This window comes from Rissa tridactyla, chromosome 1 (assembly GCF_028500815.1).
Source record: "Rissa tridactyla isolate bRisTri1 chromosome 1, bRisTri1.patW.cur.20221130, whole genome shotgun sequence".
Taxonomy (NCBI): Eukaryota; Metazoa; Chordata; class Aves; order Charadriiformes; family Laridae; genus Rissa; species Rissa tridactyla.
In genome coordinates, this window is record NC_071466.1 from 130,290,506 (window position 1) to 130,303,847 (window position 13,342).

The 13,342-nt window shown below is 50.6% G+C and overlaps 1 protein-coding gene across 4 annotated transcripts in view; it reads left to right on the forward strand.

The window, feature by feature from the left end:
* VANGL1 (VANGL planar cell polarity protein 1) overlaps window positions 1–11,081 on the forward strand; it is a 46,490-nt gene extending 35,409 nt beyond the window's left edge. For 3 of the 4 annotated variants that reach the window (XM_054223238.1, XM_054223228.1, XM_054223256.1), the window contains 3 exons: window positions 1,013–1,145; window positions 3,169–3,403; window positions 4,653–11,081. In XM_054223238.1, coding sequence (XP_054079213.1) covers window positions 1,013–1,145; window positions 3,169–3,403; window positions 4,653–4,913 — 629 coding nt within the window. In that variant the 3' untranslated portion in view covers window positions 4,914–11,081. The remainder of the gene's footprint in view (window positions 1–1,012; window positions 1,146–3,168; window positions 3,404–4,652) is intronic. The other variant, XM_054223249.1, reaches the window with a different exon arrangement.
* Window positions 11,082–13,342: the final 2,261 nt, after the last annotated feature.

Genomic DNA, 13,342 nt, shown 5'->3' on the forward strand with positions numbered 1-13,342 from the left:
GCAATTGATTGGCCTTGACCACTGCCAGTTGAGAGCGTGGGCTTTCAGAGCAGTTAGTCAGAAAAGCAGCTCTTGGTGGTTTGGAGACTGTCCTAGATTTCTCCTTTGTCCCTCTGGTTAGACCCACCTCTATCTTCTGTCTAGATAAACAGGTTGGTAGACTCTTCTGGAGTGACTTTTTTTTTTTTTTTTTTCCTCTCTGCCCAACCAGCCAGAGAAGTGAGCTTCATGGGGGAACCGCAGAACCTACTACTGCATTTTAGGGTCACTAGTTAAGGTCCTGTAGCAGACAGCTCTGTCGCTTGTCCAGGTGCAGCTTCCCTGTTCCAGTAGGTGTGTAGGATCCGTTAACAGCAACAGAAATGCTAATGGCAGGTACTTCTCTGAGAGCCTTGAGGAGCTACTACGAATATAGTCCCCAGCCTACCCTGTTGCAGGACTGCTGCTCTGACAGCATCTGCCCTTCTGGAAAACCCTATGCTTTTTCTAAAGGTGACCCCGCTGCCTCTGCATCCTGTTTGACCTCTCTGCGTGTAACTGTCTGGAGCTTGGCTTTCATTCGTTCATCTTCATGTCTCTTGATGTTCTTGTGTTTGTCTTTCTCCCCTTTCCAACTCCTCCCTTCTCGTGCTCTCACACTGTCTTGTTGCTGAAATGCGGTGTGTGCCAGCTGCCTTTGCCTTCAAACTGAAAACATATATAATGGGTGGTAAGTTGCATCCTTGGCATGTACACTTCACCTCTGCCTTTGTGTACGTTGCGTGAGATCCTTCATCCCAACTAACTTCCCTCGTCCACAAGCCAAAGCCCCCTCTGCAAGCCTGTGCTGTCTAGCAAGGTTTCTGTTAGAGCTCCTGAGGACCTGGGAAGGGTTTGTAGCCTTGGCTGGGAAGGCTGGAGCCGCACAGCACTTGTGACAGATGCTGTGGGGTGCTGGTCTGTCCCAGCCCCATTCCTGTGGCATTAATGCCACCTTTCGTGTCTGCATCTTGCTTGTCCTCATCTCTCAAAGGCCCAGGTAACAATGCTTCAGGGCAGTCCCGTGCCATGATTGCAGCCGCAGCCCGTCGCCGGGACTCCAGTCACAACGAACTCTACTATGAAGAGGCCGACCACGAGCGCCGAGTGAAAAAACGCCGTGCAAGGTAAAAATGTTCCTTCCCAGGTGCCACTCCTTGGTGCTGCAAGACTCAGTCGCATGGGGCTTGACGAGGCGGGGGACACCCATGGTTAAGGGCTGGGGGTTGGCTGTAAATCTGTCACAGCAAAGAAGCATACGAAACCCAGATGCACAAGGGACAGTGACGGCTTGCAACTGGAATTATCTGAAGAACGTGCATAAAGCGGAGCTCATGTATATTATGCCAGATAAGCTAATGGCAATGTCACGGATTAGGGAGCAGTCCAGTGCTTGACAAATCTGTAGTTACTTACTGTAGGAAATCCCATTATTTTCCCCATGCCCAGGCTTGTCGTCTCAGCACAAGTAATCCAGGGGCAGGATCGGTGGAGCACTTGGTGTTGCCTGTTCATGGGCAAGGAGAATATTTGTGTTTGCAGACTACTAAAAGGGGCAGTTTTCCCTTTTCAGTGGCTTGGGGAGGAAAGGCTTGACCAGAACTGGTTGCATTTTATTTTGGAGCACAGGTATGTTTCCTGCCAGTCGCACATGGGCTGCAGAGTTGATGCTTTGTTGAGGTGACCTGCGATAGTGCCTCTATTTGCTCTGGAGCCTAATTACAGTTTGTAGTTAACGTACCTAACAGTTTGAGGCAAGTTGCTTACAGGCAGGCACCCCTGAACTGAGCTGCGTTTGGAAGGAATGTGCCGTAACTGGAAGGAGCTGTCTTGTTTTGTGTTTTCTTTTGGCAGTTTATATTTCATCAGGAAAGTGCTGGCACAGTGTCTCCCCCCATAGCCTGCTCCGGTCTGACCTGTGCTCCACAGCCGTTGTCTTTTGGGCTCTCTTCCAGCCTTGGAGCAATAGGAAACTAAACGTTCCTTTCCATGCAGTGTAGCATCGTAACTCGCGCACAGCTCCCTTGGTTGCCGAGTTTGGTTAGAACAGCTGCTTAGTCAGAGGAAAATCATCAGTCACTAGAGGACCAGGCCAGATGTTTCAAAGGAGAAAGGTCAGAGCGGTAACAAAAAGACGTGAGGAGATTAGAAACTGATTTCCACCCCCCACGTCTCCCAAGCCAAATTAAACAAAATGGGCAGGGATGAGGGCTTCTCATGCTGTTCCTCATATATAGTCTGAATGCAGTATGCTATACCTCTGCTTGTCGTGACGCAGCTTCCCCTGGCTTTAAGATGCTTTGGGTGTTTAGGGCAGTGTGGACAGTAGTTGGTGACTTGAGTGGAAATTTAGTGTGAAACAAGTCCTGTCTGGAGGGCTAAAAGAGTTTTATTGGGTGGCTCTTCCACTATCATTGCTTTCTCCTCACTTACTGCAGCGTAGCCCCTCGCTTGTTCCTTAGTCCTTAGATGCTTGCAAGTGTCGTTTGGCATCTCTTTGCCTTCCTATGGTGTGGTCTTAGTGTTTGCTCACCTGTGCCAACAGGGGAATGGTTTGCAGAGGATGTCTGTAGCTTCAGTGTTAGGAGTGAAGGCGGGAGTGGAGGGGTGCAGAACAATCATTCGGTGGCACAAGGTCTGTACGCAGGTGGTGTAAATCGGAGCGGATGGCAGCTTCTGAGCACAGAGAGTCACGGAGCAGTCTGTGTCCTGGGTCATGCTAGGCTATAGCCAGCCCCTTCCTCACTGCTTGCTCGTCCTTACGCTTCATGCTGCAGTACTGTATGCTGGAACCGTTGTTTTCAGAGATGTGCATTAAACCCAAGGGCAGCTGTGTCTTGTTTAACTCATGTAGCTGATGTTTATGCTGTGTTGGCAGAACCAAGTACGACACTCAGGCTTTTAAAGTCTTAATCCTGTTTTATGGCCCTCAGTTGCTGGACGGCTTGGGCAAGGAAAGAAAAGCTGCTGTCTGCCTCTCAGACTGTCAGTAGAGAAGATTTTATGTAAATGGTGTGATGGCAGGCAGTGAGTCAGTGGCAGAGATGGGAATAGGAGCTTGTAAATCCTGACTCCTAGGCTCTGCCTTAACCACAGACCCATCCTACCTCTCTTGTTGTGACTCTTTCTGTGCTGGTTTTCCTTCTGCAGGCTTGTGGTTGCAGTAGAGGAGGCTTTCACTCACATCAAACGCCTCCAGGCAGAGGAACAGCAGAAAGCTCCAGGAGAGATGATGGACCCCCGAGAAGCAGCCCAGGCAATCTTTCCCTCCATGGCAAGAGCTCTGCAGAAGTACCTTCGCACCACCCGCCAGCAACAGTACCACAGCATGGAGAGCATCTTGCAACACTTGTCTTTCTGCATCACCAATAACATGACACCAAAGGTAATGCTTTCTCTAACATTGGTGCAGGAAGGAGGGAGAAAGGGATGGCACATCTGTGTGTACATGCAGAACAGAAAATTGTCAGGGGAGGTGAGCAGAGGTTTTTACGGTTGCTCTCTGTGATATGATCAGTGCATTATAGGTTGTATCAGGTCTTAAAAGGAAGTAATGTTTCCTCTACATCATCATCTGTCTCTTTCTATTTGAAAGTGCCTATGAGATAATTGTTCTCGTATCCAGTTCAGCAGAGGGAGTACCAAAGAAGTGTCCAAGACTCCAGTCTCCTGTTCCTGGAGTCACAGGATGTTCTCCCAGCTGGCTCACAGTAGCAGCATGATGACATGATGCAGATGGCAACCTGCAAAGGACCTTCCCCCCCCACCCCTCTACAGTGCTGCATTTTGGACCGCTTCTTAGAGCATTTCTAATTTATGGGCCACTTGCTCAAATGTCAGTTTGCTGCTTCGCACCTTGACTGTGACTGTTGACTTGCAGACACAGGGAGGGACTGAATGATGAGGGAAACGGGTCACACGATCTCCCTCCCACTCTCCACCTTCACCTCCAAGAACACCCCACAATCCTAGAGAAGGGTTAGAAATGCAAGAATTTACTACCGGGCATTTACCCAGGACTTTACTATGCTAAGAGCATAAATGCTGTCAAGAGATGGGGCTTAGCACCGTCTTACTGGGATCCACCTGGGACCTCACCCTGGTATGCAAGGGGGAGTTCTACTGCCATTGAGACTGCAAAGGAGACTTTAAAACTCAAGCGACATCAAACGGCGCTCTCTGTTCTGCTTTCGGTTTTGCAGCCTCAGTCAGGCTGCAAACATGGAAACCTCTGCTTTCCACCTCTAGGTTGGCCTGAAGAAAGGAAGGCCACCTGTCCCACCTGCCTTTCTGGCACTGCAATTTTGGGATGGGTTATGGGGCTGGTGGGGGAGAAATGTCCTCTGCTCTACTGAGCTGCTGCTGGATGGCAGTGCTGACAGCAGAAGTTGGGGCCATAACTTTGCAAGCTTGCTGGGATGGATTGAAAGAGGATCTTCTGCTGGTTGTGTCTGCTCCTGGGGTCTGAAAAGCTGGGACGGACTAGGGAGAGGATGTCTCCTGAAGCACGGATGCTGAAGCCATTCGCAGCATGGGAAGCCCGTGCGCATGGAGCTGTGCCTGGGAATGGGAAGAGAGCATCGACACAGAGTAAGTTGCAGGGCCAGCACTAACGCGTGTGCCTCTCTTGGCAGGCATTCCTGGAGCGTTACCTCAACCCGGGCCCAACCCTCCAGTACGACAGGGATCGCTGGTTCTCCAAGCAGTGGACGCTTGTCAGCGAGGAAGCGGTCACAAGCGGGTTACAAGACGGCGTTGTTTTTGTCCTCAAGTGCTTGGACTTCAGCCTTGTTGTTAATGTGAAGAAAATCCCCTTCATCAAACTCTCGGAAGAGTTCATAGACCCTAAATCTCATAAATTTGTCCTCCGCTTACAGTCTGAGACTTCAGTCTAAGGGATTTTGAGGGTGGGTTGTTTGGGGATTTTTATTTTTTTTTCAATATTGTGCTTTTGGGTTTAATTTCCCCAATGCTGACTGAAACTGGCAGATGATGGACCAGTAATATTTGACCATCTGCACTTTATTTGGAAAGGGGAGGGGGGAGTTGGGTTATCTTATCTAGAAAGAAATATCTTAAGAGGTGACAGGGTGACTTGGCTCAGTTAGCTCAGCCTTGGAGACAGAACAGATTTTTTTTCTTACCCCCCCCCCACCTTTCTAGGCATACTGTAAATCTCACGCTCTCTCTCTCCGCACGATTGCAACATCGGTATTTTTGCTGGAGCGCTGCCTTACGCCATGCGCACGCCTGCGCTTTTGTGTCTCTGCTTTTGCGACCTGTCGCTGTCTTTGAGAGCGTGTCGCTCACCTCTCCACACTAGAAACCTGCCTTGCACAGGGGGAGTTTTTTTGGTCCCTGTTCGCTTTGGGAGGAGAGGGCATCAAAGAACGGGTGCGAGAGGGCTGCTTCTGTGAGCCACCTGTTCTGGAGACTGAAGACTTTTATTCTTTTCCTCCTCTCTGTGTGCCCTCTTCTGTCAGTGCTGGACCTGTATGAGAGTAGCGGGGTGTGTTTTTTCTCTCTGTGTCTCTGAAGCTGTTTGTCTTGAACTGGATCAGCCCATCTTGCAGCGCTTCTGTTTCTTTAATTTTATTTTTTGTTTTTACTAGTGCTTTTTAGTGAAACTGTTCTGCGTGGCACAGCTCCCTGTTATCTCTCACCTGCTTCCCTCTCTCCTGTTTGCCCGCATCTGTGTCGGGCACTCCCAGGGCTCCCTGTTTCTGCCCCCTGCTGCCTGGCTTTCCCAATGTGTTCCTCTAGTCACAGTCCCCTCGGGGTCTGCCTTACCGCCAGTTCCTTTTGCACCTGCAAGGGCTGCGTATTTGCACTGGGACAAGGTAGGTGGGTACCTGGCTCCTCCTCAGATAAATCACAGACCCTCCCTATGTCTGACGGCCTCTTTGAGGGGAAGGGGGGTGCAGGTAGGAATGCGCCTCTCCCTCTCCAGCTGGCGTCAAGTGCATCTGGAGGAAAGAAGGGGAAAAGCACTTCCCTCCTTGAGGAGAGGAGCCAGGGAAGGGCTGATCTTTGCCGCGTGCACTTGCTTTGGAGAACTGCTGTGCTTGGGAAACACTGCAGTGTGTCCTTCCCCACCGTACGCCTTCAGCTATAGCTAAGAAATACCAAACTACGTCTGAATGTTGAAAATCTGCCTGCCTTTCTTGGGCTTTCTGTACTGCAGGACTTTCTGCTCAGTGCCGGGACCTGCTCCTGTGAGGGTTGTGTAGGTCTTAGATTGCAGTTTGGTTTGTAAGGCCACCTTTGCCTATCGGTGCAGCTTTCGTGTATGACTTTTGTTGTCTGAAGTTTGCAGAGTTTTGAAAGGTTTGCTTTTAATGATGACCCTAAAGCGATATCTGAAGTCTGATTGCCAGCACAGGGCATTGTGTGACTCTGGAGCCACCTCCAAGGCTGGCAGGGACCTGCCTTCAGTCAGGTTTCTCCAAGAAACCCCCCTGCTCTGGTGGTGGTAAATTTGCGTGTGTGCATGCAAACGCTAGATTCATTCTCCCCCTACCCCCACCCCCTGAGTCTTTTGCCTTGCAAATATCTCTGTCAGGCAGGATCTGACCTGCCCTCCATACAGATGTCTTAACGCAGAAGGTCCCAGTTCAGCAAGGTACGTTAGCCAGTGCCTTTCGCTGCCAGGGTGCATCGTCTTCCAAGGGGAGTTGTGACAGCCCTTCCCATCCCCTTTGGCCTTCCCCAGGCCTTCCCTGGGCTCCTTCACCAGCTTGTGGGGCTGCCCCCCACTCCCACCAGTGCGAGGTGGCCTGGCTAAGAGCAGGGAGTGGGGCTCTGCCGGTCCTGCATGGCATGGCTGGTGTGGGCTGACGGTGCCCACCACGAGCCAGTGGGAGGGAGCAGCCACCTTAAGCAGGGATGCAGGGGACAGGGCAGGAGGTCCGACCTCTTCCACCTTCAGCAGCAATGGAGCTGCGTGTCCAACAGCACCTGCAAATAGTCCTCTTGGGATCAGGGGAGCACCCTGGTGAGTGAGGGTCCAAAGTGGTGATTCGCCATCCAAGTGACACCTGCAGTCTCCTGCACCTTTCTTACAAGTGTGTGGTAGTCACCTGGATCCTGTCTTCTCCATGTAGTGTGCCAGACGTGGTTGTGAAGAAACCAGACGGCACAGTACATGGTGGGATCAGTCCCTTAAAGGATGGGAATTAGGTAGAGTTTTCCCTTCTCTAAACTTAGTGTTTGGGTTTCTTTCTAGGTCAGGCTTTCTGGGAGTCCATATGGGGACTCATTTATTGACTGTGGCCTTTGCAGTATTTTATTTTTCAAAAAATAGATTATTTTATTCCCTCCTTGGGGGGGGGGGAGGGAAGGGGAGCGTATAGCATCTCACACTTGGCTCTCCTAAAGATGCCTGTCTCTGGCTTTTATGATGTGCATAACCAGCAAGGTGGGAGACACGGGGAGTAGCTTGGGAGACTATGGAGCGCTTATACCTGTGTGGAGGCTACTGCCTGTGGCTGAATTGGCTCATTTCTGTGAAGCCAGAACAAGAACCACCTCGCCAGGGGCTTGGGTGTGCCATGTGCATGAGAGCACCTTGTCTCTGACACCTGCAAAACTTCCTTACTTTCCCAGGATTTCCTTTCCTTTTCCCTCCCCAACAAGGGTGGTTTTCTGTCAGTATCTGCTCAGGAAACTCATGTCTTAATTGCGTTGAATCCTTAAACACATGGACAACCAGACAGAAGCAGCACGTGCTTGCTCTGCGTCTGCTTCCTCATCTGTGTGCTGTGGTTCAGCGCTGCCTTTTCTGCCTACTGCCGAAAAGGATACCTTCAGCGGGGGCCATCTCCTACATTAAATGCTCTTCCCTGTGTGAGCAGCATGGGTGCTTTGCCTGATGAAATCCGAAGGAGAGGACTTGGCCTCTCAAACCACCTCTTTAGAGATAAACCTTAGGGGTGAGGACAGACTCAAAGGGGAAATTGAGACTCCTGAGTATTCCCTGGTTTTGTTGGGGTTTTTAATGACATTTTATTTTGGGGGGGTCTCTCTTATTTCCCCTCGCCACGCAAAATCAGGGGACTGCCGTCATACCTACCTCACTGGGGTGTTGTGGGGCTAAACTCCCAACTTGTCATCAAGTGCTTTGAGATCCACAGATGGATCTGTGGCATCTATAGGAATTCAGACTCTTCATAAAAATACTGAGCAGTGGGAGCAGGCTGGTTTGTTTAACTCTGTTTATAGCCAGCTAATGAGTAAGAATCGAGTCACAGGGAATGAAGCTCTGATCCAAAATCCTGCAGTCCTTACTTCTGCAGAGCTTGCCAAGAGCTGAGCATAAATAAGGCTTGTAGGGTTTGCCAGCCAAGTGCAGGCTGTTTTCCTCTGAATGCCTCTCCTATCCTGCACTGTCTCCTTGCACATATTCTCCCTCCTCTCTCCCAGCCTTGGATGCTCATACCTGGCTGGGAATTGTTGGGGGTTTGTTTTGGTTTTGTTTGTTTTTTGGTTTTTTTTTTTTTTTTTTTTTTTTTTTTTTTTAGAATTCAAGTGGTTTATAAGATAACCCTGTTTGTGGTGAAGTGGACAGTGTCCTCCTTAGATATCATTGCACTGGACATCCTTGATTAAAGGTGCCGTGTTGCCTAGCCAGGAGTGGTGTTGCCTCACTCCTATCTTCCACATTTGGCGTTTTTCCTATGACTCTCAAATATGCTGCTTGGATACTTTAAAGGCTTTGGTTTTTAGCTCTCAGATTTGTTACAGCCTAAATGCAAAACCATGCTGAGATGTTCCAAAACCAGATGCAGCTAAGACTTTCAACTGTTACGGAGCAGATGGAAGTGGCTGTGGGTTCCCACGAAGGCTGGCTTTCTCTTTCATAGCTAAAGAGTGAAAGATTCAGACTTCTTACAGCTTTTAGGAGTTTAGGGGTGGATATCAGACCCTTAATACCTTGCCAGTCTTCTAACTGGGGCTGTGTGAAGGTTATTAGCACACCTCCTAGCCCCTCATTGTCATGTGGCTGCAGCGCTCTGAGAAGCGTGAGCATTTTAGCGCTCCTCTCAATAGCGTGCGTGTGGTCCCTCAACGAGTCCCTGTGGTCAGCTTGGGGAGGTGGGGGGGCTGCTTGCAACTACCAGTTTTTCACCCTGTGGAGGTGAGACGTTGCCACCCACCCACCCCTGTAGGCAGCAGGGTAGCTGGGGTGGGATGGACGCACGTGGAAAGGGTGGTGTGATGCAGCTTGCTTGCAGAGCAAGGCCAGCTTCTGCTTCTGGCGTTGTCTTGGGTGCCTTCAAGAGCGATTCCCCCGCGGAAGGAGGATATTGCAGAGAAAGGCGGATCAGATTTCAGCCTCTGCTATAGCTATTTTTTTGACTTCTGCCTCTAAAAGTTTTCCTTCCAGCAACTTCAGTCACTCCAGCTCCCATCCTCCCCTTCCCATGTTTTTCCCTGAAGTTCCCTAGTGAGGCAGAGCAAATATCCACTGGGATGGGAGGTGCTGGGGCTACAGCTTGGAGCTTGGGGGCAGCTCATGATAAGGCGCAAATTTAGGGGAGGTCTGAACAAATCGGAGCCTCTTAACCTTTTCCTTTGGGATGGGAATCTCCATGCAAAGCCTTGGGAATCGGCTGTTGCCAAGTATGCCAAAAGCTGTGGGGAAGCAGTTTCTGAAGCTGGCCCTGCATAAGTAGCTTTTAAAAGTCTTGTTTGAGATGTGCTCGCTTCCAACACTTGCTGCTGAGGAAAATGGAAAGATCCCTACCGTGTTAAATGTTCAAGCCAATTTCATCTTGCTTACCAAAACTTGTAAATCTGCCTTTTTCAAAGGTAAAACAAAACTCTTGCGGTCTTTTGCAAAAATGCTGTAGTCTGGTCCCAGGCTCTGCTCTTCAGTTGCCCTCGGTTCTGCCCTGCCGTGTGAGAGGTTTCACGAGATCTGTTCATGCGCAGACGTCTGTTTCCTCGTTCAGCTTGTGTGTCTGTGTGCTTTTTCCCTGATAGATGTGTGCATTGTACATGGCTAAAGCCTCAAGCCAGGCTTGGTGGTTCAGTGTTTTAAACTGTGTTAAGAAGGAAGCGCTTTTGGGATTGAGCTGCTGGGTGGTGGTTGGTTTTGGTTGTTTTGTTTTTTTTTAAAAAAAAAAAAAAAATAAATTAAACTCCCCGCAAATTTCTGTTCTCCTAAAAGAGATGGCTTTGGGCCATGAAGTCTCCTACAGGAATATGCATCCTCCTGCGTCCAGGCTGCTGCCTCCGATAGATGATGACCAAAAGTTGCCGTTTCCGACAGCTGCTCTGTGATGGGAGGCGGATCGCTTTGGGGTACTCCTGAGCTGGGTTCCCGCAGCACCAGCGGTATGGCTGGCATCGTCCGCCCCTCCGCATCCCTCCAAGAGACTACTTTTTTATCCCTGTACCATACCGAAGCCCTGTGGGCAACCATCCCTGCCCGGGGTGTGCTCTGCCGAGAGAGGGAATCCTTCCCTCTGGACGCTTCCCGGGCACCTCTCACCAGCGCTAACGAAGCTTGGGGGTATCTATCTATCTCCTGCGTGCACTGGGGGGGATGCTGTGGCTCGCTACCTGCACAGGCGTTAACTGTGAAGGAATCTTACACTCTTCTGTGCCTGTTTCTTTTGATTCAGCGTTACCGTGTCTTGGGGAAGGGGGTGGGAGCAAATGCCCTTCCCTCACCTTCTTTTAATCACTGTGTAATACTCTTTTTCTACACAAACTCTGTTATAGTAAGATGGGTTTTGCCAAGGTTTTCTAATTAATAGACACTAACCAGCATTTCTTTCTCCGCCCCCCCCCCCCTCTTTGCACATGTGACTTTAACTGCAATGGTACATGGTCTTTCTGTTCTTTTCTAATTGTGAACTTAAGCAAATTCCTGGTGTCTGTGACATTAATGCACTGTGGGTCTAGCCTAGTAACTTGTTCTGTTCCAAGCTGGGTTCTCTTAAGTTATAGCTGGATGGGGTTTTGTTGTTTTTAAACTGAAACATAAAACCGTTTTACACTTTGCATATTTTGTACAGTAAAATTCTGGAAATAAACTGAAACCAGATTCGATTGTCCCACTCCTTCCTCTTATCCTTTCAGACAAAAAGAGGCAAAAAAAAAAAAAAAAAGAAATGGCCTTCAAGCATTCCTTAGCGGTGGCTGGGAGGGGCCCTGCAAACATGTGGCTTAACCTCTTTGAAGGCTGTCTTTTTGTCACCCTCCTTCTAGACCTTTCTGATCTGCCCTGCCACAGTAAAATGCAAACTCATTTATCACTCCTGAAGAAAGACTGGCTTTGAACACCTGAAATCGCAAACGATGGGGAGCAAATGCAGCTGGGGGGCGGGGGGGTGCCATGACTGGAGTGGGAACAGGTTTTTCTGCCTCCTGTCTTCCGTCCTCGTTCGCACATGAATTATGAAGTCCGGATTCGTGGCAAAGTTCCTTATTTGGAGCTGGCAGGGAGGAGGAGGAAAAGCCAGTGCTCCTTGTTTGCGTGGACGCCAGCCTGCCTTCTGCTCTAACGTCGTGCGGGGATCTCGCCCCAGCAGCGCCCGTGGGTGTGGCTCTCCCCACCTCCCCTTTCCGTCACCAGCATGCCCAGAGCTGGGAAAAACCGGCAGCTGTGTCCGAGGAAACATGGAAGCAGCCTTTCCGAGACTGTCTTTGGTACCCCCTCTTCAGGAAAGCCCCTTTTAATGGGGAGTACCTGGCCTCTGGCTCAGCAGAGCTTCTCTGTAGCTTTGCTGGAAAAATCCACAGGATGCTGCTGGGTGGTGGAAAAAAAATAATGCAATGCAACAGTTGTGGAGATAAGCAGCACACGTATAAACGCTGATGGAGAGAAATGTCCACGTGGGTAATTCTCTGCTTGGGGAGGGGGGGAGGAGATGGATGTTTTTAGGCTACAGAGCACTGAACTAAAGCCCGGGAGGAAGCAGGAAGGGTGGGATGGCCGTGTGCTCCGTCCTGCCTCCTGCCCTCCCGTGATCTCTCTGCTTTTGATCTGTCCCCCTCATCCTGCTGGTGCTTTGGCAGTGCCCAGCCCTGGGCTGTTTGCAGTGCAGCTCCTGAAGGTGGGCAGGGAGAGGAAATAACGCCACTGCTGCCCTGCGGAGCCTGCCGTGGGTGCGCAGCCATTGCTGGTCCCCTCCTGCCCCTCGGAGGAAGACCTGACTTGCCAGACTGGAGCTGTGCGGGTAAAAACACTGTGGGAGCCGGCTGCAGGTGTGTAAGAAGCAGGAATTTGGCACAGACAAGATAATGGGCTCGTCCTAGGCTCTTAGCCTTGAGAGTTGTGTCTTTACATGCGAGTTCATCACGCTCTGTTTCGTTTGTGGCTTAACGCTGATACCGAATCAACACCCGATCGCTGCCGTTTGTGGCACTTTCTCTCCTGCTGCGGGTTGTGGAAGCTGATGGAAGGAACAGGCTTTGCTAGAGGGACCAGTTCCCCGGGCCTTCGCCCAGAGCTCAGGTATCTGAATCATAAGGGGCTGTGGCACGTAGCTCAGCAGAAATTAGAGCTGAGGGTGCTGTTCTGGTTTGGCCAAGTCTTCTGCTGAAATTGCAGGGGTCTTGGAGGTGTGAGGGAGCCTCAGGTGCAACGTTGGGTTAAGCGTTACCAACCCAAGCCTTTGACAGAAAGGGGATGCAGCAATGCTTGGAGGGACTTGGTGTGCTGAACCTTCTGCCTGAGGGAGACAGCAGCCTGGGGTCACTTGGGAAGGAGAGGACTGTCCTGCAGTGCCCTTGCCAGCCGTGAGGGCACAAGGCTGCAGCCACCTCGAGACAGCAAAGCTACAGCCGCCAGGGCAGATAAATGTATTTGATGCTGGGCAGGGCTCAGGGATGAAGTGTGGCTTCATACGAAATACGATCGATTGACCCCAGTAGGTGATAGAACCAGGCTTCGCAGTTACGGACAGTCAGAAGACATCAGCTTTGGAGAATTCAGTGGGGAGATATGGGGCAAAGAGGCTGCATGCAGTCAGGCTATAACAAATGGGTTAAGAAAGGAATTTTCCACCTTAGGCGACTGGCCCCAGAGCCTTGAGTGAAGCACTAGCAACACCTCACCGTACAATATTGTTAGCTGAATTAGTAGTTCAATAAACATCGGACTGTCAACGTGGGCAGGGCTTCAAGCCCCAAAACAGCTTCTCCCACTGCTGTGTACTGGCTCTGCTGTCCCAGCCCCGGACCTGAACTGCTGGGAGCTACAGGGAGGAACTGGATTTGAGGGCTTCCAGGGAAAGTGTGTGCGGCAAGCTGGGGGGGGGGGGGCGGGCTGGAGCTCGGGGCAGGTGGGGTGGGTGCAAGGGGAAGGGGGTCT